Below are 26,867 nucleotides of genomic sequence, written 5' to 3' on the forward strand. Positions count from 1 at the left end.
TTTCCAAAATGTGGACAACTGGACCTTAGATATTATAATCTACATAGGTTGTACTATCCATGTCCATCAATATCCATAAATGTTTGGATTTGCTCTCCCAGTACTCTAATAGGATTATCTTTTATTAAAAAGTCACAGCCGAGACTTCGCACTTTTATGTTGGAAAATATGTTAGATCTTTTTCTTCTTTTATTTGAGAATAAAAAATAAAAGATTGCCACGCTAATGTGAAATAGAAAATAATTGAACAACCATAATTAGTCCATTAAAAAGTCCAAAGTTAGTTTTGTGTGAAATATCCCAAGTGGTCTTGTCTAAAGGATGCTATGCGACTAAACACCCAAAGTGTACCGATCACCATGATAAGAAAAGGCTGTGCCCTTACTGGATGGCTAGACACCACATTATAGGAGCCTAGTAAAGCTTAGATTCATACAATAGCGAAAGATTCATCCTCTGGTTATAGACAGGATAATTTTGGTATCCACTTCACTAGTTAACCACGGTGTCTCTCACTCCCAGGTAAGGTGCAAAAAAAGCGAGGAAAAGATCGCCAACATAGCATAAAACCGTGATGGTTTATTGAAAAAATAGCAAATTCACAAGTCCAACAAAACATGGATAAAATTCCTGGTTTAAACAACCTGCAGATCGACTAACAACTAGACATGTGCATTCGTTTTTGTCCGAATGCATTTTTGTCCGAATTTCGGGTATTTTCGTTATCATTTTAACAAACGAAAATGAACAAAAGCTCCAACATAAAAAATGCTTTATTTTTGTTTTCGTTGCAACAACAGTTCGATATAAATAGAAGATTCGACATGATGCTGACAATAACAATCTGTGTCTATCAAACCTGCGGTCGAATGTGCCTAACCTTAACTCTATTAGTCCAAGATTATTCTACATAGAGAGGAAAGATTCGACACAGAGAGAAAAGATTTGACATTATAGAGACAGTGTTGGGTAGACCATTCGACATGAACGATGAAGATTCGACAAAGCAGCAAAAAACATACAAATGTTGAATCTGTCATTGAAGGCTTATGGTGTCTGTCGAAAGTTCTAAGAGGATTCGACAAGCAGCTAAACTGTAAGACGCTGCAATGGTACATTTCCGGTCAAATGCTCGGCCCATAGGCTATAGAAGAATTCGAATGTTGGTTGAACGGTAATAATAATTTATAAATATAATTATTACTAGTGTCATACAACATTTGAATTCTTCTATAGCTTATAGGCTGAACATTCGACCGGAAATGTACGATTGCGGCGTCGTACAATTTAGCTGCTCCGTCGAATCTTCTTAGAACATTCGACAGACACCATAAGCCTTCAAATGACAGATTCAACATTTGTATGTTTTTTGCTGCTTTGTCGAATCTTCATCACAAATGGGCACTGACTGGCAACATGGGCAATGACTGGCACAATATGGGATAAACAAGTGATGCCCAGCAATGCCATCAGTGCCACCTCTTAATGTCCATCAGTGCCACTGCTCAGTGTCTATCAGTGCCACTGCTCAGTGTCCATCAGTGCCACCTCTCAGTGCCCATCCATGACCAGTGCCCACCTATCAGTGCCCACCTGTGCCACCCATAAGTACCCATCAGTGCCACCCATCAGTCCCGCCTATGAGTGCCCATCAGTCCCGCCTATGAGTTCCCATCAGTGCCGCCTATGAGTGCCCAGTGCCGCCTATGAGTGCCTATCAGTGCTGCATACCAGCGCCGCCTATCATTGCCCATCAGTGCCGCCTATCAGTGCCCATCAGTGCTGCCTCATCGGTGCCCATCAGTGCCGCCTCATCGATGCCCATCAGTGCCCATCAGTGCCACCTCATCGGTGCCCATAATTGAAGAAGAAAACTTACTAATTTACAAAAATAATTTAACATAAAAAAAATTAGTTGTTGCCCAAAAAATAAAAATTGCAGAGGTGATCAATTTGTGGGAACAAAATTATAAAAAAATTGTTTGGGTACAGTGTAGCATGACCACGCAATTGTCATTCAAATTGCGACAGCGCTGAAAGCTGAAAATTGGCTTGGGCAGGAAGGTGCGTAAGTGCCTGGTATGGAAGTGGTTAATTATTTACCATTTCACATTAGCGTTACAATCTTTTATTTTTTTTATTGTCTTTACACAAATATTCTATTGTGTGATTGTCAGCTGCTGTTCTAAGTTTATCACTTTAAACCAGCGCAATTACTATATTTTTCCATTATTTTATTTGAGAATACATTGCTACCTTTATGTAGTAAACAAAAATGGCTTCTGTGTAATACTTTGCATGATCAAATCACCTTATTTAGTTTAGGCATTTGTACAATGTATGCAGGGCAGCCATCAGAAATTTTGGGGCCCCTCACACAGCTTTAAGCCTGTGCCCCCCTCCCCCCTGGCCTGACCACCAACATTCCCCAGGGCACGCCCCCTGGCCGTTCCACCAAATCCACCCATTGGCCATCCCACTGAGTCCTTTGGAGCACCCACTTTTATTTTAACACTCTCACAGCTTAATATATGAAAATGAACCCAATCCAACAAAGAGATGGCCCCATATGTTTAGCAAAGAGATAGCCCAATCCAACAAACAACAGACCCAATTCAGCAAAGAGAGAGCCCCATATATTCAGCAAAGAGACATCCCCATATATTCAGAAAAGCGACATTCCTTTGAGTGCATCGCTCTCTCTGCACTTTTCTATAGCAATTGCTAGTTACTACAGCAGCAACAACTCTTTTTGATTGGGGCCTGGTTGACTGGGGGCCCCTCAGGACACCAGGGCCCCCTACATGTGTATGGGCTGTCCCCCCTTGATGGCGGCCCTGAATGTATGTACTATTCAGCACAATATACAATAAATAGGTACTGTATATGAGGTTTGTATAAAAAAAGAATAACATTGGGGAGGGAGTTCTTATTCCTAAAAGGGATGAGCTAATGTTTGGGTCAAACTCAGTTCAACCCAAACACATGGAAAATGGTCACATACAGTACATGCTCGATTGAACATCGGGTAAAACCCATGGAGGGTAATACGGCTGAGGCTAAACGTGGATGATACCTTTATCCTCCCTATAACCACAAGGATATGTGGAGATTAAAAGGCGATTAAAGTGATTGTAAATTAAATGAAAGTCTCTTTTTTTTTTTAATAACAAACATGTTATACTTACCTCCTCTGTGCAATGGATTTGTACAGAGCAGCCCAGATCCTCCTCTTCTCTGATCTCTCTTCACTGCTCCTGGCCCCTCCCTCCTGTCGAGTGCCTCCACAGCAAGCAGCTTGCTATGGGGGCACCCGAACTAAGCTGCTGCTCTGTGTATCCATTCAGACACGGAGCTGTCGTTTCGCCAGCTCCCTCTCTCTCCTGATTGGCTAACTGATTTTGATTGACAGCCACGGGAGCCAATGGCACCACTGCTCTGTCTCAGCCAATCAGGAGAGAGAATCTTGGATGGCAGAGGTACTCGTGGAGGAGAGAGATGGGGCTCAGGTAAGTATTAGGGGGTGCTGGGGTGGCTGCTACACACAGAAGGCTTTTTATCCTAATGCGTAGAATGCATTAAGATAAAAAAAAACTTCTGCCTTTACAACCCCTTTAGGATCGCTATAATTTGAGACCCAAAGTCTCTGGTGAGAGGCGTGAGTTGATGTGGGGACGGCCTTTCTAAAAGCACCCTGTCACTTTTTGTTTGCTGACTTTGCACACTAAATCACTGGGATATCTGTTATTTAATTGGACCGTCATTAGCGGATTACCTGTATATAAATCACACATGTTGGACTTTAATATGGATAACTGATTGACACTTTATTTTATTTATTTTTGTAAATACATTTTTTGAGTACATTGATTAGGAATTTGAATATTGGGAAATTGGCGATTTAAATAGAGAAGCGCACCTAGTCACTTTGAGATAATCTTTTGAGACTTATATTCCAATCCACTAGATAGCTGCTCTCATATTCTGATTATTTAGAATATTTGAATCGGTTTTGTTTTGTTTACACGTATAAATTATTGCAACATCTGTTGGAGGTTGGATAAGCGCAGGGTTACTTAAAAAGGACTATATGTGGAAGCAATGGTCTCTCTGCAGAGTTCCAACCCACCTTCTTCTGTGTCAGAGCTAGAGCTCTCCAATCAGCAGAGTGCATATGCCAGCAAGTCTAATGCAGCAGGGATCAAGACGCGTGACCAATTGTCCTTCTCTACAACATGCTGGCAGGGGTAGACTTTTCTACTCAACATGTGGCTGCTTTCTGTTTCAATTATTTTTATTACATTTTACTTTTCAAGTGAAAAAAAGGGAGGAACAAGTTGTGGCTGCTTTCTAAAGCAAGCAAATAGACAGTAATGCCGCGTACACACGACCGTTTTTCATGACGAGAAAACTGCCATTTTTTAGATTGGTCATCAAAACCGGTCGTGTGCATGCTCCATAGCAGTTTTCTCGGCAAGAAAACTGCCTGCAAAAAAATTAGAACCTGCTCTATTTTTTCTCGTCATTTTTCCCGTCGTTCTTTTTCTCGTCATGAAAACCGCTCGTGTATATGCTTTTCCGGGGGGGGGGGGGGGGAGACGCGCATGCTCAGAATCAACTATGAGACGGGAGCGCTCGTTCTGGTAAAACTAGCGTTCGTAATGGAGAGCACATTCGTCACGCTGTAACGGACTGAAAAGCACAAAGATTGAAAAGCACAAATCATCTCTCACCAAACTTTTACTAACGAGGATCAGCAAAAGCAGCCCAAAGGCACCATTTAAATGGAACTTCGCCTTTATAGTGCAGTCGTACGTGTTGTTGTACGTCACCGCGCTTTGCTCGAGCGTTTTTTTTCATGAATCACGTTGAGAAAAACTTTTTTTTTGCATGACAGGAAAAACGGTCGCGTGACTTTGCACACATTTTGTTTTGATGAAACTGGAATATATTCATCATTTTTTATCTGGATTTTTAATTGGGCTTTAATGATTAGCACTCTAGACTAAAAACTCTTCTCTGAATAAGGTTGTATGTTTATTGCAGGACTTTCAAGGTCTTTTGGCTCTAGAAGAAAATATTTCTCCCCCTTTTTTTTTTCACATTCCATTTTATTTTGTGAAGCAGCGTTACAATAGTACATACATGTCGTTTTGACCACAATGGAATTTTCCACCTACTAATGCTTAATAAAGGATTGCTGGAACTTCCTTCTTTAATAAAACAACGTTCCAGCGTAATTACCTCTGACTGTGCTATATATTAGAGCTTGTAATTAAAAGTCTCGTGCCTATCAGCCTTTGAGTTTGGCCATCACCAGAAGCAAATACTTTAGCAGCAGGGGTTCTTGGATAAGAAAGATTTTAAGGTTTAAGCTGCAGGAAATGCAATTATAAGAAGATTATGCTTTTACCTAAAGGAGTGCAAAACAATATATGCCAAAGCAACAGTAAAATAAAGCTAGCTATTTTTGCTGTTTCAAACCATTTCTACGACATAATTTATAATTTACTGAAACAATGAAAATATCAGCGTTTAAAGTGACAAAAATAGTATGTAGGAAAATAAAGTGAAGATATGCAAAACATTTATAGTACAATATTCTAATATTAATATAAGAAACTCTAGGAAAAAAAGTAAACATGATTTATGGAGTCTGGAAACATTTCAACTCCACACCAGAGAAGCCAATCAATTTTCTTTAGGGGTCATTCACATCTGTGTTGGGACTGTGTTGCTCAATGCGGTCCAAATGCAAAGCAACATGCCTTGTTTGTATAGGGCTGGTTATTGTTTGCTGAATGCTAGTTGTGCACACAATGATGTGTTTGCAAAATCTCCACCTAAACTTTGCCAAAGCTGAAGAAGTTTAAAAAAAATAAAAACTTCTGTGGTTCAGCCAAACACTAAAAAACCATAAAAATATATTTTTTTTCATTAATAAATGTTTATTAAAAAAAAAAAAAAATAGACCATTACAGAAAAATAATACATAGTGTAAGATTAATTTTAATACGCTGCATATATGCGCATAATATAGTTGTTAAAACAACAAACATTGGTGTTAAGGTTAAAGGGGTTCTGATAGTCCTGATAGATTGATAGCAGCGCAGCCATTGGCTCCCGCTGCTGTCAATCAAAGCCAATGACGCGGGGGGTGGGGCCGAGTCAGACATTTTGCATCTATGTACGCAAATGCTGGACTCGGGAGCGACCCAGCAAGGTAACACCCCCGGGAGAACGCTTCTCCTAGGGGGTTATACGATGCAGGGAGGAGCTACAGTGGGTGACCGCGATATTGTGTCAATCTCGCTCCCTTTCTCGGCGAGATTGACCACCTATGAGCCCCATCGCGGGAGCCAGCGCCGAGCTGGCTTGCCGCGATGGAGACAAAGCCGTCATAGAAGCGGCGGGAGATCCGACTTGGATTCCCGCCAATTCTAGGTACGGCATTTGGTATGCATTCCTGAGAGATTTTTAAATAAAAAAACGACATGGGTTCCCCCCGAAAGGAGCATACCAGGCCCTTAGGTCTGGTATTAGTTGTAAGGAGACCCCCCTACGCCGAAAAAAACGATACAATCCATACCAGACCCGTATCCAAAGCATGCTACCCAGCCGGCCAGGAAGGGAGTGGGGAGCGAGCGCCCCCCCCTCCTGAGCAGTACCAATTATTTAAAATCCGGCGGGGAGTTCCCCCTCAGGATTCATACCAAACGCCGCCCACGTGTAGAATTAGCGGGAATCCAAGTCGGATCCCCGTCGCTTCTATGACGCGCTCGCTGGAATGTGCTTTTACTATTCCAGCGAGTGCGAGATGTCGGCACCCTGTCGCCGAGAATCAGTGCGATGCTGTCGTGCTAAAAACACATTCTCGGCGGCAGGTATTGTACCAGTGCCACCGGGGGACCCCAGAAGTCGAGGATCGGGGCCACTCTGTGCAAAACGAACTGCACAGTGAAGGTAAGTATGACATGTTTGTCATTTTAAAAAAAACTAAGCCTTACAATCACTTTAAATATCCCTTTATGCCGTTTACACACAATCAGATCAGACAAGAAAACCGTGGATTATTTCCGATGGAATTTTGGCTCAAACTTGTGTTGCATACACACGGTCACACCAAATTCCGACCATCAAGAGCGCGGTGGCGTATAACACTACGTTGAGCCAAGAAAAAGTTCAATGCGTCAAATTGATTCCGAGCATGCGTGGTTTTTGGTGCGCCGGAATTGCATACAGACGATCAGAATTTCCAACAAGAACTTTTCTTGTCGGAAAATTTGAGAAAACCAGCTCACATTTTTGTTGTCGGAAATTCTGACAGAAAAAGTCAGATGGAGCCTACATAAGGCGGAATTTCTGACCAAAAGCTCACATAGAATTTTTCTTGTTGGAAATTCCGACCGTGTGTAGGCTCCATCTGACAACAAAAATTTGAGAGCTGGTTCTCAAATTTTCCGACAAGAAAAGTTATTGTCGGATATTCCGATCGTCTGTATACAGTGATGAAAATAAGTATTTGAACACCCTGCTATTTTGCAAGTTCTCCCACTTGGAAATCATGGAGGGGTCTGAAATTGTTATCGTAGGTGCATGTCCACTGTGAGAGACATAAAAAAAAAAAAATCCAGAAATCACAATGTATGATTTTTTTAACTATTTATTTGTATGATACAGCTGCAAATAAGTATTTGAACACCTGAGAAAATCAATGTTAATATTTGGTACAGTAGCATTTGTTTGCAATTACAGAGGTCAAACGTTTCTTGTAGTTTTTCACCAGGTTTGCACACACTGGAGGAGGGATTTTGGCCCACTCCTCCACACAGATCTTCTCTAGATCAGTCAGGTTTCTGGGCTGTCGCTGAGAAACACGGAGTTTGAGCTCCCTCCAAAGAATCTCTATTGGGTTTAGGTCTGGAGACTGGCTAGGCCACGCCAGAACCTTGATATGCTTCTTACAGAGCCACTCCTTGGTTATCCTGGCTGTGTGCTTCGGGTCATTGTTATGTTGGAAGCATCTTCAAAGCTCTAACTGAGGGAAGGAGGTTGTTGCCCAAAATCTCGCAATACATGGCCCCGGTCATCCTCTCCTTAATACAGTGCAGTCGCCCTGTCCCATGTGCAGAAAAACACCCCCAAAGCATGATGCTACCACCCCCATGCTTCACAGTAGGGATTGTGTTCTTGGGATGGTACTCATCATTCTTCTTCCTCCAAACACGGTTAGTGGAATTATGACCAAAAAGTTCTATTTTGGTCTCATCTGACCACATGACTTTCTCCCATGACTCCTCTGGATCATCCAAATGGTCATTGGCAAACTTAAGACGGGCCTTGACATGTGCTGGTTTAAGCAGGGGAACCTTCCGTGCCATGCAAGATTTCAAACCATGACGTCTTAGTGTATTACCAACAGTAACCTTGGAAACGGTGGTCCCAGCTCTTTTCAGGTCATTGACCAGCTCCTCCCGTGTAGTCCTGGGCTGATTTCTCACCTTTCTTAGGATCATTGAGACCCCACGAGGTGAGATTTTGCATGGAGCCCCAGTCCGAGGGAGATTGACAGTCATGTTTAGCTTCTTCCATTTTCTAATGATTGCTCCAACAGTGGACCTTTTTTCACCAAGCTGCTTGGCAATTTCCCCGTAGCCCTTTCCAGCCTTGTGGAGGTGTACAATTTTGTCTCTAGTGTCTTTGGACAGCTCTTTGGTCTTGGCCATGTTAGTAGTTGGATTCTTACTGATTGTATGGGGTGGACAGGTGTCTTTATGCAGCTAATGACCTCAAACAGGTGCATCTAATTTAGGATAATAAATGGAGTGGAGGTGGACATTTTAAAGGCAGACTAACAGGTCTTTGAGGGTCAGAATTCTAGCTGATAGACAGGTGTTCAAATACTTATTTGCAGCTGTATTATACAAATAAATAATTAAAAAATCATAAAGTGTGATTTCTGGATTTTTTTTTTTTTATTATGTCTCTCACAGTGGACATGCACCTACGATGACAATTTCAGACCCCTCCATGATTTCCAAGTGGGAGAACTTGCAAAATAGCAGGGTGTTCAAATACTTATTTTCCTCACTGTAGGTTCCATGCACACTAGCATTTTTTTTTTTAATTCCTAGAATCTGTTATTAGCATTTTTTGCTGCTCCTAGAAGCTAAATAGTGTTATACTATGTGTCCATGCACACTACTTTAGGCTATTAACGTTTTTTGAGCTGCAGCATTTTTTTATTTATTTTTTGAGGTTTTGGCAGGGGTTTTTCTGTACTGTAAAAACGCTAATGCCGCGTACATACGACTGTTATTCATGTCATGCAAAAAAACAACGTTTTTCGCGACGTGATTTGTCGTGATTCCTCTCAAGCCTGCATTGCATACACACGTTCATGAAAAAAAATGCTCGAGCAAAGCGCGGTGGTGTACAACACGTATGACAGCACTATAAAGGGGAAGTTCCATCCTTTGGGCTGCTGTTGCTAATTTCCCGTCTCATTACTTGCTTCTGAGCATGCGCATTTCCCCGCCTCGTTAAAGCGTACACACGACCGCTTTTCACGACGTCAAAAAGAACGACGTCAAAACGACAAAAAAAAAAACGGCCATTTTTCTTGTCGAGAAAAATGCTTTGGAGCATACACACGACCGTTTTTCACGACCAATTTAAACAATTGCATTTTTCTCGTCATGAAAAACGGTCATGTGTACGCGCCATTACGCTCCTAAAAGCTTTTAAAAGCTGGCACAAAAACGCTATTATCAGCATTTTAGCCGCTGCTTTTTCTAGTATTTTTCGTGCTTATAAATAATGCTAGTGTGCATTGAGCCTAAGGCCCTGTACACACGATCGGACAAAACCGATTAAAACGGACTGAAGTTCAGTTTCATCGGTCCAAACCGTCCGTGTGTGGGCCCCATCGGTCAGTTATCCTTCGGTCCAAAAATGTAGAACTTGCTTTAAAATTCAACCGATGGACGCCTAACCGATAGGTCAAAACCGATGGTTAGTACGCAAAAGCATCGGTTCCAAACCCGCGCATGCTCAGAATCAAGTTGACGCATGCTTGGAAGCATTGAACTTAATTTTTCTATGCACGCCATTGTGTTTTACGTCACCGCGTTGGACTCAAATCGGTTTTTGAACTGATGGTGTGTAGGCACATCAGACCATCAGTCTGCTTCATCGGTTAACCAATTAAAAAGGTTCTTCGGACCGTTCTCATCGGATGGACCGATCGTGTGTACGCGGCCTTACCGATCTGACAAAGGATGATGTATACTTATTGTATTAGGTTAAAAATGTAAGCAAAACAAAATGACACAAAAGGAAAGGAGAACATAGAAAATACAGTAAAAGTCTGCACGTGATCTATACATTTTTCTAGTGTGGATGTATATCAAGTGGAAAATAAATTATCTCATTCTTTTAGTATTAATCCAATAAGAACCATGGTTTCCAGAGTTCAATAACTGTGTCAAGAGGTAATCTGTTATATGATTTGTGTTATTTGATTTATTGCTGTGTCTGAATGTATTGTTAAAACACCAATAAAGCTTTACTGTTAAAAGAAAAAAACACCAATAAAGTGCAGCGGACATTTCTTTGCACATTTGTCTGGTCTTCTATTAAATGGCTGAATTTGGGGAAATGCTGTGCTTTGGGTGGGTGTGCCCTGTAGTCCCCAAAAATGTGTGTAGCAATAACAGGCCGGGAAATTATTAATATTAAGATTAAGCTACTGGAAGTTTGGGTGGTGTTAAAACCCCTGTCATTTCAGAAATTATTGAAAAAACTTTAACCAAAAACTTTAAATGCTTTTGCAGGACGATAATACACACATTAATGTCAGGGGTCAAGTCCTGGGGAAAAAAGTGTGGGAACTCCCACCGAAGATCCACCCCCCCACCAAAAAAAATAAAAATGATACGTTCCTATGCATAATTACTAAACCGCATGTTTTTTAAAGCAAGTTCTTTCTAAATCCCGCGATAACTCGCGGCAGACCTCCGGAATGGCTCCTGGGAACAATGACAAAAGCTCCCAGGAGACATTGCGGCATCGAGGAAGTGACAAAATACCAGCACACTACCCCATAAATCCATATACAGGAAGCGGCCAGTAACTTAAAGGATTACTAAGGTTTGCCTGCCAGTGACTCGAGCTGGGCATCGCCGCTTAGTGAAGGATTGGCTCAGACGGCTCGGCTGCTCTAGTCCTGCAAAGGGAACTGCGTTCCTGCTGTGAAAAAAGTGCAGGGACTGCGTTCCCAGGCGTTCCCGCAGGACTTGAGCCCTGATTAATGTGCCTAAATGTCCACAGTATCTCCAACATAGAGGACTTTGGTCTGGAGGAAATTTATTTTGCAAGCCTGTATGGAGTCAAGTACCTTCTCAGTGACAGTTTTTGCATTCGTTCTCAAAGGTTGACGCAACAAGTAGCTGCAAAGACTGACTGAAAGGCGAACAAGTCACTGTTTGACATTCATTCAAATTCATTCATTATTTATTTTTTTAAAGGAACTTACCTGACAGTTTTGAGCTACGTTTTAATGCAACAAAGCCTTTTTCATATTCCTTGTAAACTATCTTCTTAAACACATTATCGGAACTGCAGAACAAAAACAAGATTTGGATGCATAAGTTATTGGTTATCACAAGGAAAACATGCAATTTAAAGACTCAACCCTCCGTACACACGATCGGAATTTCCGATGGAAAAAGTCAGACCGATTTTTTCCATCGGAAATTCCGACCATGTGTAAGCCCCATCGGAAATTCTGATGAAGTCAATCGGAGTTTACATAGAAAACATGTTCTATTTTACACCGATGGAATTCCGATGTGAATTTGGTCGGACAAAAATCTGATCGTGTGTACAGGGCATAACTCCACCTTTTGCACCTGTATTAAGAATGTAACATGCTACATGGTGCAAATGTGATTGGTTGATATGGCCAACAAGAACATTTTTATGCATCGGCCACATAGTGAACTGGCATAAAAATAAAAAAAACACATTGATTGAGCTCAATCATATAAAAATATCTTGTATCATTGGAATCCCTAAAGCCTCGTACACACGATCGGATATCTAATGGAATCTAATCCGATAGATTTTTTTGTCAGATATCCGATGAAGCTGACTTTCATCAGTCTTGCCTACACACCATCAGTCAAAAATCCGACCGTGCCAAAATGCGGTAACGTGAAACACTACGACGTGCTGAAAAAAATGAAGTTCAATGCTTCCTAGTAGGCGTCGACTTGATTCTGAGCATGCGTGGATTTTTGACCGATGGACTTCCACACTGACGATCGGTTTTTTTCTATCGTTTTTTTTATCCATAGGAAAAATTTAAAACATGTTCTATTTTTTTTTCCACGATGGAAAACAAACCGATGGGGCCCACACACGATCGGTTTGTCCGATGAAAACAGTCCATCGGTCTGTTTTCATCGGACAAACCGATTGTGTGTACAGGGCTTCAGTCTTTTATGGCCTAGCCCCAGAGGAAGGCAAATACACAGGTAGAGAAAGCAAAAGGTGTTGTCAAAGTTATACCTATTGGTGTATAAATGAAACAAATATTAGGGAACATTTACACCGATGTGCTTAAAAACACGGTATGCACTTTTCAAAGCACATATTGTTTTTTAACGCAGTTTTAATGCATTGCGTTAAAATTTAACACAACACATATGTGTTTTAGATGAGTTTTGCCTACATCTTCATCCCTGGCACCTGAGAACAAATTGACACATGACTCAAAAAAACATTGGGCCAGATCCACAAAGAGCCTCCGTAACTTAAATATTCTGATTTAAGTTACACTTCCGCAAAATTTCTACCTAAGTGCCCGATCCACAAAGCACTTACCTAGAAATGTTCGGGTGTGTAACTTAAATTCCGCCGGCGCAAGGCGTTCCTATTCAAATGGGGGCGAGTCCCATTTAAATTAGGCGCGCTCCCGCGCCGGACGTACTGCGCATGCTCGTGACGTCATTTTCCCGACGTGCATAGTGCGAAATTACGTTACGCCGAGCTTCGTGAATCGCGCCGGGTCAAAAAAATTGCGTCTGGAAAAAAAAAGATACGGCGGGAAAAAAAAAAAAATTAAAAAAAAAAATTACAGCGTCGCGGGTAAGAAGGGTCTGCTTTTACAAGGTGTAAACAGTTTACACTTTGTAAAAGCAGCCCTAATTTTACACATGCAACTTAATACTTACGGAGAAAAAACTAAGCTGAAAAGCTTCGTGGATCTCAGTAAGTGCTAATTTGCATACCGGAAGCGGCATTTCGACGCGAAATGCCCCCAGCGGTGGATGCGGTACTGCATCCTAAGATCCGACAGTGTAAGTCCCTTACACATGTCGGATCTTCTGTCTATCTATTGGAAACTGATTCTGTGGATCAGTTCCAAAGGTAGAAACAGGGAAACGCAGGCGGAACAGCAGATCCGCCTGCGTATCTCTTTTGAGGATCTGGCCCATTGGCTTTAATGGAAGGTGCGTTTTTTTAAACAGGGCACTAAAGATGCACCAAGCAGGACTTTTTAAAAACGCAGCACAGAGACTGTGAACAGATAGAATTGAAAGGGGACTATTTTTCATGCGCTTTTGTTGAGCTGGAAAGGTGCCTTTTAGTAAGCACCAGTGTGAACAATGCCAAAACCCAAATTTTCTTAATGACTTTCAGCAGCTGATTTAAAGTGATTGTAAAGACTTGTTTTTTTCCTATAAAAATAACAAACGTGTTATACTTACCTTACTTACTTACATACTTACCTGCTCTGTTGCAGTGCATTTGCACAGAGCAGCCTGGATCCCCCTCTTCTCTGGTCCCTCTTCTGTGATCCTGGTCCCTCCCTCCTGTTTAATGTCCCCACAGCAAGCAGCTTGCTATGGAGGCACCGGAGACAAGTCACAGCTCCCTGTGTCCATTCAGACATGGAGCCCCGAACCGGTCACACTCCCCATCTCTCTCCTGATTGGCTAGCTGACTTTGATTGCTGTGTCTCAGCCAATCAAGAGGGAGAACCTCAGACAGCTGAGACACTCATGGACATCGCTGGACAGAGAGGTTAAGTGTTAGGGGAGCTGTTGCACACAGAAGGCTTTTTTATCTTAATGCATAGAATGTATTACGCTAAAAAACCTTCTGACTTTACAACCCCTTTAACAACTTACTGAGTATGCAGCTTCTTTATCTTTTATTTCTCATCTCTGTTCCGGTTTAAGCTGATGCCATGCCCACTGACCCATGTGTGGCTCACAGAGCCCTCTGATGTGGCCCGTGACCTCCTGCTCTAAAATGAAATAGAATACTGTTATTAATCCCTTAAGACCCGGATCAAAATGCAGGTAAAAGACCAGGCCCCTTTTTGCGATTTGGCACTGCGTCGCTTTAACTGACAATTGCGCGGTCGTGCGGCGTGGCTCCCAAACAAAATTGGCGTCCTTTTTTTCCCACAAATAGAGCTTTCTTTTGGTGGTATTTGATCACCTCTGCGGTTTTTATTTTTTGCGCTATAAACAAAAATAGAGCGACAATTTTGAAAAAAATGCAATATTTTTTACTTTTTGCTATAATAAATATCCCCCAAAAACATCTAAAAAAAATGTTTCCTCAGTTTAGGCCGATACGTATTCTTCTACCTGGTAAAAAAAAAATCGCAATAATCGGTTATCGATTGGTTTGCGCAAAATGTATAGCGTTTACAAAAGCGGGGATAGTTTTATTGCATTTTTTTATTTTTATTTTTTTACTACTAATGGCGGCGATCAGCTATTTTTTTCATGACTATGACATTATGGCGGACACTTCGGACAATTTTGACACATTTTTGGGACCATTGTCATTTTCACAGCAAAAAATGCATTTAAAATGCATTGTTTACTATAAAAATTACATTTGCAGTTTGGGAGTTAACCACAAGGGGGCGCTGAAGGGGTTAAGTGTGACCTCATGTGTGTTTACAACTGTAGGGGGGTGTGGCTGTAGGTCTGACGTCATTGATTGTGCGTCCCTATATTAGGGAACACACAATCGATGACAGCGCCACAGTGAACAACGGGGAAGCTGTGTTTACACACGGCTCTCCCGTTCTTCAGCTCTGGGGACCGATCGCAGGACTCTAGCGGCGATCGAGTCCGCGAATCCCGCGCCGTGGTCACGGAGCTTCGGACCGGGTCGCGGGAGCGCGCCTCGGGCACGCGTCCGCGACCCTCCGCTGGACTTTATACAGTCACGTACAGGTACGTGATTGTGCCCAGCGGTGCCATTCTGCCGACGTATATCGGCGTTAGGCGGTCCTTAAGTGGTTAAAGGTATTACTAAAATGTGTATATATGGGCATATCTGTTCTGCAGTGGTTACTGGGCTGCTTTCAAACTAATTTACAGATGCAGAGCAGTGCTGGTGCAGGTTACCTGCACTGAGCCATAGACTTCTGTTATTACCTGCAAGTTTGGTGAGCTTTCTGAAAGTGCACCAAACCTGCAGAATATAATAGAAGTCTATTGCAAAGTGCAGAAAAGCCAAAGGTACACTGCGTTGCACCCGCAATGTGGGTAAACCGAAGCACATCTGTGTGAAAGCAGCCATGGGCCCCTTTCACACGGTCAGTCCAACCCAATTGGACCCTCCATTCACCTCCAAGGAGTGGCAGATGTAAACCGACTTGTGTCCTACCTCCAATCCGATACGGCTGTGTCCTGCCATCCGCCCCTTCCGCTGATTGTGGCCCGCAACTAGTTAACAGTTAAGTCGCTTAAGTGGCCCTTGCGCTTCAAAAGGTTCGGCACCCCTGCTATAGAGTCACCCTTGCTATAGAGTCACCCTTGCATGTAGGGACTAGAGATGTGCTCCCCACACTGTGTGCACCAATAGAAATACACAGCTCTATAGCCTAGGGCGGCAAGGCACTCTCCTCCCCCTTCTCCCTTCTTCAAACTGACTGAAGACTGCACTGTCCACTGTTAACTTGAAGACTAGAAATTCAGGGAAGCAGCGTTGAAAGAGCAGGAGTCAGCAGCATTAAAAGCTGTAAACTGCAAGTGCTGGAGTAAGAATTTAACAAATACTTTACTGGCTAATGTTGAGTTTAGTGTGTTAAAAACTCTGAGGGTTTAGTACTACTTTGAAATGTTAAGGGGTTGTAAAGGTAAAAAATGTTTTCCCTAAGTAGCTTCCTTTACCTTAGTACAGTCCTCCCTCACTTACCTCATCCTTCCATTTTGCGTTTAAATGTCTCACTTCCTGTTCTTCTGTCTGTAACTACACACCGTAATGCGAAGCTTTCTCCCTGGTGTGGAGAAAGTCTCTTGAGGGGGGAGGGGGCGAGCAGAAGTGTCAGGACACTCTCTACTTTGAAGATAGAGAAAGGAGCTGTGTGTAAGCTGACACTCCTGCTCGCCCCCTCCCCCCTCAAGAGGCTTTCTCCACACCAGGGAGAAAGTGATGCATTACTGTGTGGAGTTACAGACAGAAGAAAAGGAAGTGAGGATTTCTCAGAAAAAATAAGGACATTTAAAAGCAAAATCGAAGGATGAGGTAAGTGAAGGAGAACTGCACTGAGGTAAAGGAAGCTATTTAGGGAAAATTTATTTTTACCTTTACAACCCCTTTAAAGACACCATTTTGTCAAAACACTTTTTCAAATTTTCTTTCTGTGCATTTATCCCTAGCTAACACAGTACATAATCTTTTTCTGAAAAGGAAAGTAAAAAAGAAAACTATTATAGGGCTTGGAGCAACTTGCTTTGTAGAGAAAATATTTCTTCCTCACCTCCTAACAGCAATTGTATCTGTCCCTGGAAAAGACCTCAAAAATTGCCGTTCCTATTCCTACTCTCAGTTTCTCATAGTACCTTGTAGATCTTTTCACCACATTGAAAAGAACCATACGTAAACACAAGCTACCCTTCTATACATTGGAGCATCACCAGCTTAAAGCACAACTAAATCCACTTGTAAGAAAAGAAATGGCTGCACATCCAGGAATTACGATTGCTTTTTATTGTTCAAAGTGATAACACCAAAGACACCCTCACGAGGTCACGTAGACGCGTTTCACACAAACATCTTGTGCTTAATCATAATCAAGTAATTATTAACCTTGTGACCTCGTGAGGGTGTCTTTGGTGTTATCACTTTGAACAACAAAAAGTAATTGGAATTCCTGGATGTGCAGCCATTTCTTTTCTTACAAGTTTCCCACGGAGGCGGGCCGGGGCTGGCACTCTACGAGATATTCCACCTCAGGTTATCATCATACACTTGCAGCAGTGGCTTTTTCTTTGTATAACAGCTAAATCCACTGATTTACCGTATTTATCGCGGTATAGCGCGCTCCCGCATATACCGCGCACCCCTAAATAAATGTTCCCCCGAATCCTGTGGAAATTTTTTTTTTTTTGTACTTACAGTTTTGGTGTCTTGCGCCGCGTCCATCGGCGGCCTCGTCGGGTCCGGCGTCCGTCTGCGGCTTCGGTTGTCCTCTTCGTCGGGTCCGGCGTCCTTCTGCGGCGTCCTCGCGTCCTCCCCGCTCGTTTCCCGCGCCGAGTTTGAATACTGCGCGGACATATACAGAGCGCAGTACACTCGTGTATTGTCGGCAATGCTTGGCTACTCTCGCGCTGACGTCCTGTACGTCCAGGACATCAGCGCGGGAGGAGCCGAGACTGCCCGACAATACACGAGTGTACTGCGCTCGGTATATGTCAGTGCAGTATTCAAACTCGGCGCGGGAAAGCGGGTATCGGCGTATACCGCGCACCCACAATTTTTCCCTGATTTTCAGGGCAAAAAAGTGCCCGGTATACGCCGATAAATACGGTAACTGTTTCCCAGAACTAGTACATGCAAGACATGTCACAAATAATAACTGGCACAGTTGCTTGTGCTCCCAACTGAAATGTCAGGCCATCAAATAGCTGAAACAGGGAAACTGCAGATCAAACACAAGCTATCATGGCTGTAAAGGATAGGAGGGTTAGCTCCACTTTAATATACAAATGCACACAATTAAAAGGTTAATTTACTGGAATGCAAATTGATGGGCACAAGTGGCTACATATGATGGGCACAAGTGGTGGCATTTGATGGTTACATGTGGCAGCATTTGATGGACACATGTGGCAGCATTTGATGGACACATGTGGCCGCATATGATGAGCAAAAGTGGCTGCATATGATTAGGACAAGGTGCTGCATTTGATGGGCACAAGTAGCTGCATTTGATGGGCACAAGTAGCTGCATTTGATGGGCACAAGTGGCTGCATTTGATGGCACAGAGGCTGCATTTGATGGCAAAAGTGGCTGCATTTGATGGCACAGTGGCTTCAATTTATGGCACAGTGGCTGCATTTGATGGGCACAGTGGCTACATTTGATGGGCACAGTGAGGCTGCAATTGATGTTTTTTTTTCAGTATTTTTCAGTTTGTTTGCACCACCCCCAAAAATTTTGAGCACCAGCTGCCACTGGTTTGGACACTTCCTCACTGTAGCCAGAACAGTCATTCCTCAACACTGGAAATTGACTTCCGTACCCCCCTTTGGGGAATGGGCAATTGAACTAGACTCCATCAGAAGCCTAGAATGGCTCCTGACACAGGAAATGGCTGGCACTGCTGTCAATCACATCCAATGACGCCGCGTGACGGGGGGCGGGGCCAAGTGATACAGTTAGCGGCTATGGCCGCCGCTGTATCACGGGAGCGCGCCCGCAATAACTCAACACCATGCAAGTTCACTCGCATGAAGTTGTTGAGTCCTTGCGGGGGGAGCTGAGACAGCCGCCGAGGGACCCCAGAAGACCAGGTTCACGGCCACTCTGTGCAAAACGAGCTGCACCGTGGAGGTAAGTATGACATGTTTGTTTTTAAAAAAAAATTTTTTTATCTTTAGTGATTTTTTAAAGTGTATATACCAGGAATGGGCAAACTACGTATACGGCCCGGCGGACCTTTTAATCCGGCCCCCACCCGCGATCTCCTCGTGCTGCGATCGCCGCGGCTATGTGGCCTATGCTTCACCCTAAAAACAAATTTTTTTTCTCCGTACATACCTTTATATTCAGATTTTGTCCAGGGCTTCCGCGTTCTGATGACTGCGGGACTGGGCGTTCCTATCCCTGCCTCAGGATTCCGATGACTGTGAGACTGGGCGTTCCTATCCTTTGGTCAGATGATTGACGGCTTGTGAAACAGGTCCCCTGTCGCACAACGCGCGTCACCAGATTTTCGGAAATAGCCGAGCTGCGAGTCGGCACTATACGGCGCCTGCGCCCGCCATGTAGGGCTGACTGCGCAGGCATCGTATAGTGCCGAAAATCCGAAAATCAGAATATAAAGGTATGTACGGAGAAAAAAAAAAATGACCTGCCGAAAGTAAATGTCCTTAGTATGCTTAGTATACTAGATGTAATGTTAAAACATTTTTTTGGGGGTGAACCCCTGCTTTAACCTCTTGACCACTGGAGACTTAAACCCCCTTCCTAACTAGATACATTTTCAGCTTTCGGTGCTCTCACAATTTGAATGACAATTACTCAGTCATGCAACATTGTCCCCATATGAAATTTTTGTCCTTTTTTTCACACAAATAGAGCTTTCTTTTGGTGGTATTTAATCACTGTTGGGTTTTTTATTTTTTGCGCTATAAAAGAAAAAATGACTGAAAATTCTGTAAAAAAAAAAAAAATGAATTTTTCTCATTTCTGTTATAAAATTTTGAAAATTTGTAATATTTCTTCAAAAATTTTGGCCAAAATTTATACTGCTACATATCTTTGGTAAAAATAAGTACACATTGGTGCATATTATTTGGTCTTTGTGAAAGTTATAGGCCCGGATTCACAGACACTGGCGCATATTTATGCCGCCGTAGCATATCTCCTTTACGGTACGCCGACGCAGCGCAGAGAGGCAAGCACTGAATTCACAAAGCACTTCCTCCCAAATCTGCGCTGGGTTTCTCAGGTGTAAGTCGGTGGAAGTGGAAGTGGGAGTGAGCCATGCTAATGAGGCGTGACCCCATGCAAATGATGGGCCGAGCGCCAGACAGATACGTATCGCCAACTGCGCATGCGCCGTCCCGTGGACGCATCTTAGTGCGCATGCTCACAATCACGTCGGAACAACTGCCTAAGATACGTCGGATCACTGCCTACGGCGTGAACGTAACCTACGCCAAGTCATATTCACGTCCTACGTAAAATACGTTGGCTTGTGTTCCCTGGTGCAGCCCTTTGCATGGATGCTGCTGAGTTACACCTCCTTTATGGGGCATAACTTTACGCTGGACGTATGACTTTACGCACACTGTGTCGGTCGGACGTACGTTCGTGAATCGCGTATCTCCCTCATTTGCATAAGTGAATAGAAAATCAATGGGAGCGCCAAATAGGTCCAGCGTAAATATGCGCGCACTCTACCCCGGCGTAGGCAAGTTACGTCGGTCGGATGAAGCCTATTTTCAGGCGTATCTTAGTTTTGTGGGCACGGCGCATAGATACGACGGCGCATATTTGCACTTACGTGGCGTATCTCGAGATACGTCGGCGCAAGTTCTTTTTTGAATCCGGGCCATAGAGTCCACAAGCTATGGTGCCAATATCTGAAAATTGATCACACCTGAAGTACGGACGACCTATTTCATTTCTTGAGACCCTAACATGTCAGAAAAGTACAAATACCCCCCCAAATTACCCTTTTTTGGAAAGAAGACATTCCAAGGTATTTAGAAAGAGTTTTTTTAAGTTGTCGTTTTTTTCCCCCCACAATTCTTTGCAAAATCAAGATTTTTTTTCACAAAATTTTCATATTAGCAGGCTATTTCTCACACACAGCATATGCATACCACGAATTACACCCCAAAACACATTCTGCTATACTTCCCGAGTATGGCGATACCACATGTGTGAGACAGCGTGGCCACATACAGAGGTCCAACATGCAGGGAGCACCTTCAGACGTTCTGGAGCACCCAGGCCAATGCTGACATTTCTCTTCTACATGTAAAAATCATAATTTATTTGCCAGAAAATTACATAGAACCCCAAAACATTATATATGTTTTTTTAGCAAAGACCCTAGAGCAGCCCTCAAAATTTGTATTCGCCTCCTCGCATTTGGCGAGGAAATTTATGTGCAGTGCGAGTATGGACAGGGCTTCCCTTCATGTCACGCTGCTCACACACTCACAGTGCGGCCAGTACAATATCTGTCTCTACACTGCAGTACACTACAGCTGCCGCGCCGTACCGCTCCACATCGCCGCTTGGGACCTCCCCTCTCCACCTCCCACTCATCTTCGTCCCGCACAGGCTAGCAGCAGAGTGGACACCAGGGGCGGATCCGAGGGGGGGGGTGCAACGGGACAATTGCCCCATCAGTTCATTTAGAGGGGGCCAGTAGTGTCACTATAGAGGTGTGGATCGCGGTGACACCGGGACCGCTGCAGACTGCACACTGGCAGAGTAGCAGCAGAGCGGTGTGAGTGTTGCTTCACTTCCCTGTCAGGCGGAGTGATCTCCCCCCGACAGGAGTTTCCTAGTCCCGGCTGGTGTGACGTCACGATTCAAAGGCTGGGAGCGCGGAATTGAAGACAACAAGATGTTGCTGATATTTAGAGTCAGGACCTGTAGCCAGAGCTCCGTGCACTGCTAGTGAGTAATCACGTAGCTCATTTACATAACAATGCAGTGTTTAACACCTTGTCTTAGATGTGTGAAGTAGTTAATGCTTTGGGGGGGGGTTAAATAATTTACAATGCTAATTGTAATATAGCACATGGAGCCTGGAGGGGGTTAATGTACTCGCCTATGTATTATTGACCAGTGGCAATTAACCCCTTTGTGCTGCATTAATGACAGTCAGTGGCACTATCAGTGTTAATTAACCCCCTTTATGCCACCCCTTTTTAAACATTGCCACGAATGCAGCACAAAGGGCAACACTGGGAGTTTGCTGGGAGTAAGGGGGGATTGAAGGAACAAATGTGCTGGATTGGGGGGGGGGGGCTTATGCTTATGCCTCCAATTCTGTCCCCCTCCCCCATTCTATCATACCTATGCCTCCAATTCCGTCCCCCTCCCCCCATTCTATCATGCTTATGCCTCCAATTCTGTCCCCCTCCCCCCATTCTATTATACCTATGCCCCCAATTCCGTCCCCTCTCCCCATTCTATTATACCTATGCCCCCAATTCTGCCCCCCAATCTATCATACCTATGCCTCCAATTCTGCCCCCCCCCCATCTATCATACCATATGATAGATGGGGGGAGGAATTGGAGGCATAGGTATGATAGAAGGGGGCAGAATTGGGGGCATAGGTATAATAGAATGGGGGGAGGGGGACGGAATTGGAGGCATAAGCATGATAGAATGGGGGAGGGGGACGGAATTGGAGGCATAGGTATGATAGAATGGGGGCAGGGGGGCAGAATTGGAGGCATAGGTATGATAGAATGGGGGGAGGGGGACGGAATTGGAGGCATAAGCATGATAGAATGGGGGGAGGGGGACGGAATTTGAGGCATAGGTATGATAGAATGGGGGCAGGGGGGCAGAATTGGAGGCATAGGTATGATAGAATGGGGGCAGGGGGGCAGAATTGGAGGCATAGGTATGATAGAATGGGGGCAGGGGGGCAGAATTGGAGGCATAGGTATGATAGAATGTTTGTTGTTATGTATTTTTGTAACTTATTACTGAATAAAACATTTAACAGTGTTATTTCTAGAGATCATTTTATAAGGGCGTGTTTAAGGAGCGGGGCAAGGTAGGGTTTGGGTGGGGCAACAGGTGGCGAGTAACTCTTAAGGCCTGGCTAGTAGCTCAGGACCTGAAATTTTGAGGCCTGCCCTAGAGAATACAATGGCGGTCATTACAACTTTTTATCTCGCACGGCGTTTAAAAAAAAAAAGTTTTGTGCTTAAAAAACAGTAAAGTGAGCCCAATGTTTTTGCATAATATGAAAGATGAAGTTACGCCGAGTAAATAGATACCGAACATGTCACCCTTCAAAATTGCACACGCTCGTGGAGTGGCGCCAAACTTCGCTACTTAAAAATCCCCATAGGCGACGCTTTAAATATTTTTACTGGTTACATGTTTTTAGTTACAGAGGAGGTCTAGGGCCAAAATTATTGCTCTCGCTCTAATGTTCGCAGCAATACCTCACATGTGTGGTTTGAACACCGTTTTCATATGTGGGCGGGGCACTTTAAAAAAAAAAAATGTATTGTTCATTTTACTTTATTTATTTTAGTTTGACACTTTTTTCCCCAAAAATACATTTTTTGATCACTTTTATTCCTATTATAAGGAATGTAAATATCCCTTGTAATAGGAATATAGCATGACAGGTCCTCTTTACAGTTAGATGTGGGGTCAATAATAAGCGGGGAAGCCTGAAATAAAAAAACTAAAAAAATTATCCTGGCTTCGATCGTAGCGGTGAGTCGGTAGAAACACCGGAGGGTGGCGGGAGGGGGGGACATATTGCGGGGTATTGGAGTATTGCAGGGTATTGTGAAGTATTGCAGGGTATTGCGGAGTATTGCACAGGGTATTGCAGAGTATTGCACAGGGTATTGCAGAGTATTGCACAGGGTATTGCGGTGTATTGCACAGGGTATTGCGGTGTATTGCACAGGGTATTGCAGAGTATTGCACTGGGTATTGCAGAGTATTGCACAGGGTATTGCAGAGTATTGCACAGGGTATTGCAGAGTATTGCACAAGGTATTGCAGATTATTGCACAGGGTATTGCAGAGTATTGCACAGGGTATTGCACAGGTTATTGCAGAGTATTGCACAGGGTATTGCAGAGTATTGCACAGGGTATTGCAGAGTTTTGCACAGGGTATTGCATAGTATTGCACAGGGATGGCTGAGCATGGAGGGATGGATGGCTGGATCTGTGACTGCAATTGTCACAGATCCAGCCCACAGCACTGCAGCTGCCATCCGATTCCTCCCCCTCTCCTCTCACATGGTACCGATCTGTACAGAGAGGGGAGGGAGGAACCGGTGTTCTGGCGAGCTGGTTCCTATCATCGATATGGTTCCCGAGCCGACGGAAACCTCCAAGCGGGAACAGCTGTTCATCAGCTGTAGGCGCGCTCGCTCCCGATGGCTGGTTTTACACTCTATACACGCCACTCTACACAGCATGGGCCAGCTTGAAGCCTGCTTATACACGGCGCTCTATAGTACACGCCGCTCTACACAGCAAGGGGCGGATGTGGTATTGACCAGTGTTTTTTTGATTGGTTATCCACGCCGCTCTTTACAGCAAGGGGCGGATGTGATACAGCCCCTTGCTGTATAGAGCGGTGTGGATAACCAATCAAAAAAGCACTGCTCAATATCACATCCGCCCCTTGCTGTGTAGAGCGGTGTGTACTATAGAGCGCCGTGTATAAGCAGGCTTCAGGCAGCGGGACCGAGCTCGTCTAAGCTGATAATCAGCTGTTGAGGCCTCAGAGATTTCCGGAAGGAACCATATCGATGGAGGAACCAGCTCGACAAGACACCGGCGTCATCAGATGATGCCGGTTTGTTTACAAGTGAACACTCCTTCATGACGGAGCGAACACGTGGTAAATGACCGCTATCAGCGGCAATTTACCGCGATCCGTGATGCGCCGGGTCTTCTAGACCCGGCGGTCAAGGATGATTCCAGGGGGCACGCGGGAGCAAGATTCTGGGAGGACATCCATAGACGTCCTCCCAGAATAACTCGACCGCGCTGTAGACATATTTTGTCTATAGCGCGGTCGTCAAGTGGTTAAGGGGGTAAAACTTTCTGGAGCTCAAGAGTTAATTTTGTTACTACCCAAAAATTATAGCACCAGTAATCTGTGCATTGGCCTACTTGAAAGGAATAGACTCAAATGCATGACGTAAAACACAAGCTCTTACACAGTTTGCCTTTGTTTTTCATACTGACTGTTCTCTGCTAAGCTGCAAAAAGAATTTGTAATTTACATCAGCACATTCTTCTTTATTGTAGGTAGTAACATTTTATTGTCATTTCAGGGACATTTTACTGGTGACTGTAATTATCAGAGGACGCTGCATAACTAACTCCAACAAATACTTTCTCCAAGCCTGCTTTGTCCCTGGCTTCCAGCATTTGGTTTATCTAAATGCAGGAGAAGTGATCTGGGAAATACTCCTGTATGTAGTGCCCATTATACAAGGAACACAATTCTGTATTCTGCGCATTAGCTTCTGAACGCACGGGGCCCTAAACACAGGTACCATTTGGTACAGAGTTCAGCCCCATCCAGTCACAGCCTGCCATAGACTTTGACAGGCTGTAGGCAGCAGAGCTGGACACTGTACCTACCCCTCCTAGATTTACAAACACACCAGGAGGGACGCACAGCAGTTACATGGGCCCATGCGCATGGAGCCTACATTTATCTGGCGGATAAGGACCCCCCTGTACTGCGCAGGTGCGGCTCTTGCGCAGTACGAACTCAACTGAGCCTCCGAAAATAGCCAAAGATGTAGAGCTGAGAGTCAGCTCTACACGGCGCCTGTGCACTGACGTGGACACATGCCGCACGCTCCCGATGCTAGTGCTACTCTGCAAGGGGCGGGGGTGATTTTACCAATAAAGTACATGTCTTAGCGGGGCACATTGCAAAACACGCCCTTCTTTTGTTTCAACACGCCCCGCTAAGATGTGTACTTTATTGCTAAAATCACCCCCGTCCCTTGCAGAGTACCACTAGCATCGGAAGTGTGTGGCATGTGTAGTCAGTGAGTAGGCGCTGTGTAGAGCTGACTCTCAGCTCTACATCTTTGGCTATTTTTGGAGGCTCAGTTGAGTTCGCACTGCGCAAGCGACGCGCCTGCGCAGTACAGGGGGGTCCTTATCTGCCAGGGGGAACTTATTCGGCAGAACCAATGCTGTATCCTGGCCTAGGCCAACAAGTCCCAGGCCTAGGGCAGCACTTTGCAGGGGGCAGCACAGAAAGAGTCCCCACTGGCTTGCGCTACACTGTAACGCAGGCTGCTTCTAATTTTGACTGTCCTATCATCCTGGACGACAAACCTTCCTCACTGTGCTATATGTTTTCTGCTGCACCATTGGCATGGTTATATCTTCTTAGTCCTCTCCATAAAATTTTCAGAAATTTGTGCTTAAAGTAGAACTATAGGCAACAGTTTTTTTTTTCATTTAGGATAGAGTAAGGGAGGGTTATAGCCCCTGTCAGTTTATTTTTTACCATCCCTGTCCCATTACAGAGATTTCCCTTCACTTCTTGCCCCATAGCAAAAACAATAAGTGAGAGGAAATCTATGCAAATTAAGGCAATCCATTGCCCCCACCCAGGCCCTAAGAACTAGTGTCCTCACTCGAAAATGTCAGGACGTGTATTAAACAGAAAGGGGTGTGGCCTTGACAGGAAGGGGTGGGTCATATTTAAATTAGGGGGTGCACGAGTTTAGTCAGGCCTAGGGCAGCACAAAACCTAAATACACTACTGGGCAGAACACCGGCCTTATGGCATCAATATGTGTCTTAGGCAAAATATGGGATAAGGCTAGTTAAGAAGGTGGCGTGCCTTGCATATGAATAGACAACGAAATGGAAAAAAAGCGTCAAGCTGACTTTTAACCACTTCCAGACCTGCGCACGACGATGTACGTCCATTTTTTAAAGATTGATATCTCGGTAACGGCAGCAGCTGCTGCCACAACCGAGGTATCAATCTTTAGTGTGCGCGGTCTGGTAAACGATAACGGCGGTCTCCGCGGCGGATTCGCCACGAGATCGCCGTTATCGGTGGCGGGAGAGGGGCCCCCCCCTCCCGCCGCTCTCCCGCG

General features: G+C 44.2%; 1 protein-coding gene across 1 annotated transcript in view; it reads right to left on the bottom strand.

The window, feature by feature from the left end:
- Nucleotides 1-26,867, bottom strand: part of F5 (coagulation factor V) — a 139,975-nt gene that overhangs the window by 108,376 nt on the left and 4,732 nt on the right. The window contains exon 2 of the mRNA XM_040338047.1: nucleotides 11,537-11,619. Coding sequence (XP_040193981.1) covers nucleotides 11,537-11,619 — 83 coding nt within the window. The remainder of the gene's footprint in view (nucleotides 1-11,536; nucleotides 11,620-26,867) is intronic.

The sequence above is a fragment of the Rana temporaria genome, chromosome 2 (genome assembly GCF_905171775.1).
Source record: "Rana temporaria chromosome 2, aRanTem1.1, whole genome shotgun sequence".
Lineage (NCBI taxonomy): Eukaryota > Metazoa > Chordata > Amphibia > Anura > Ranidae > Rana > Rana temporaria.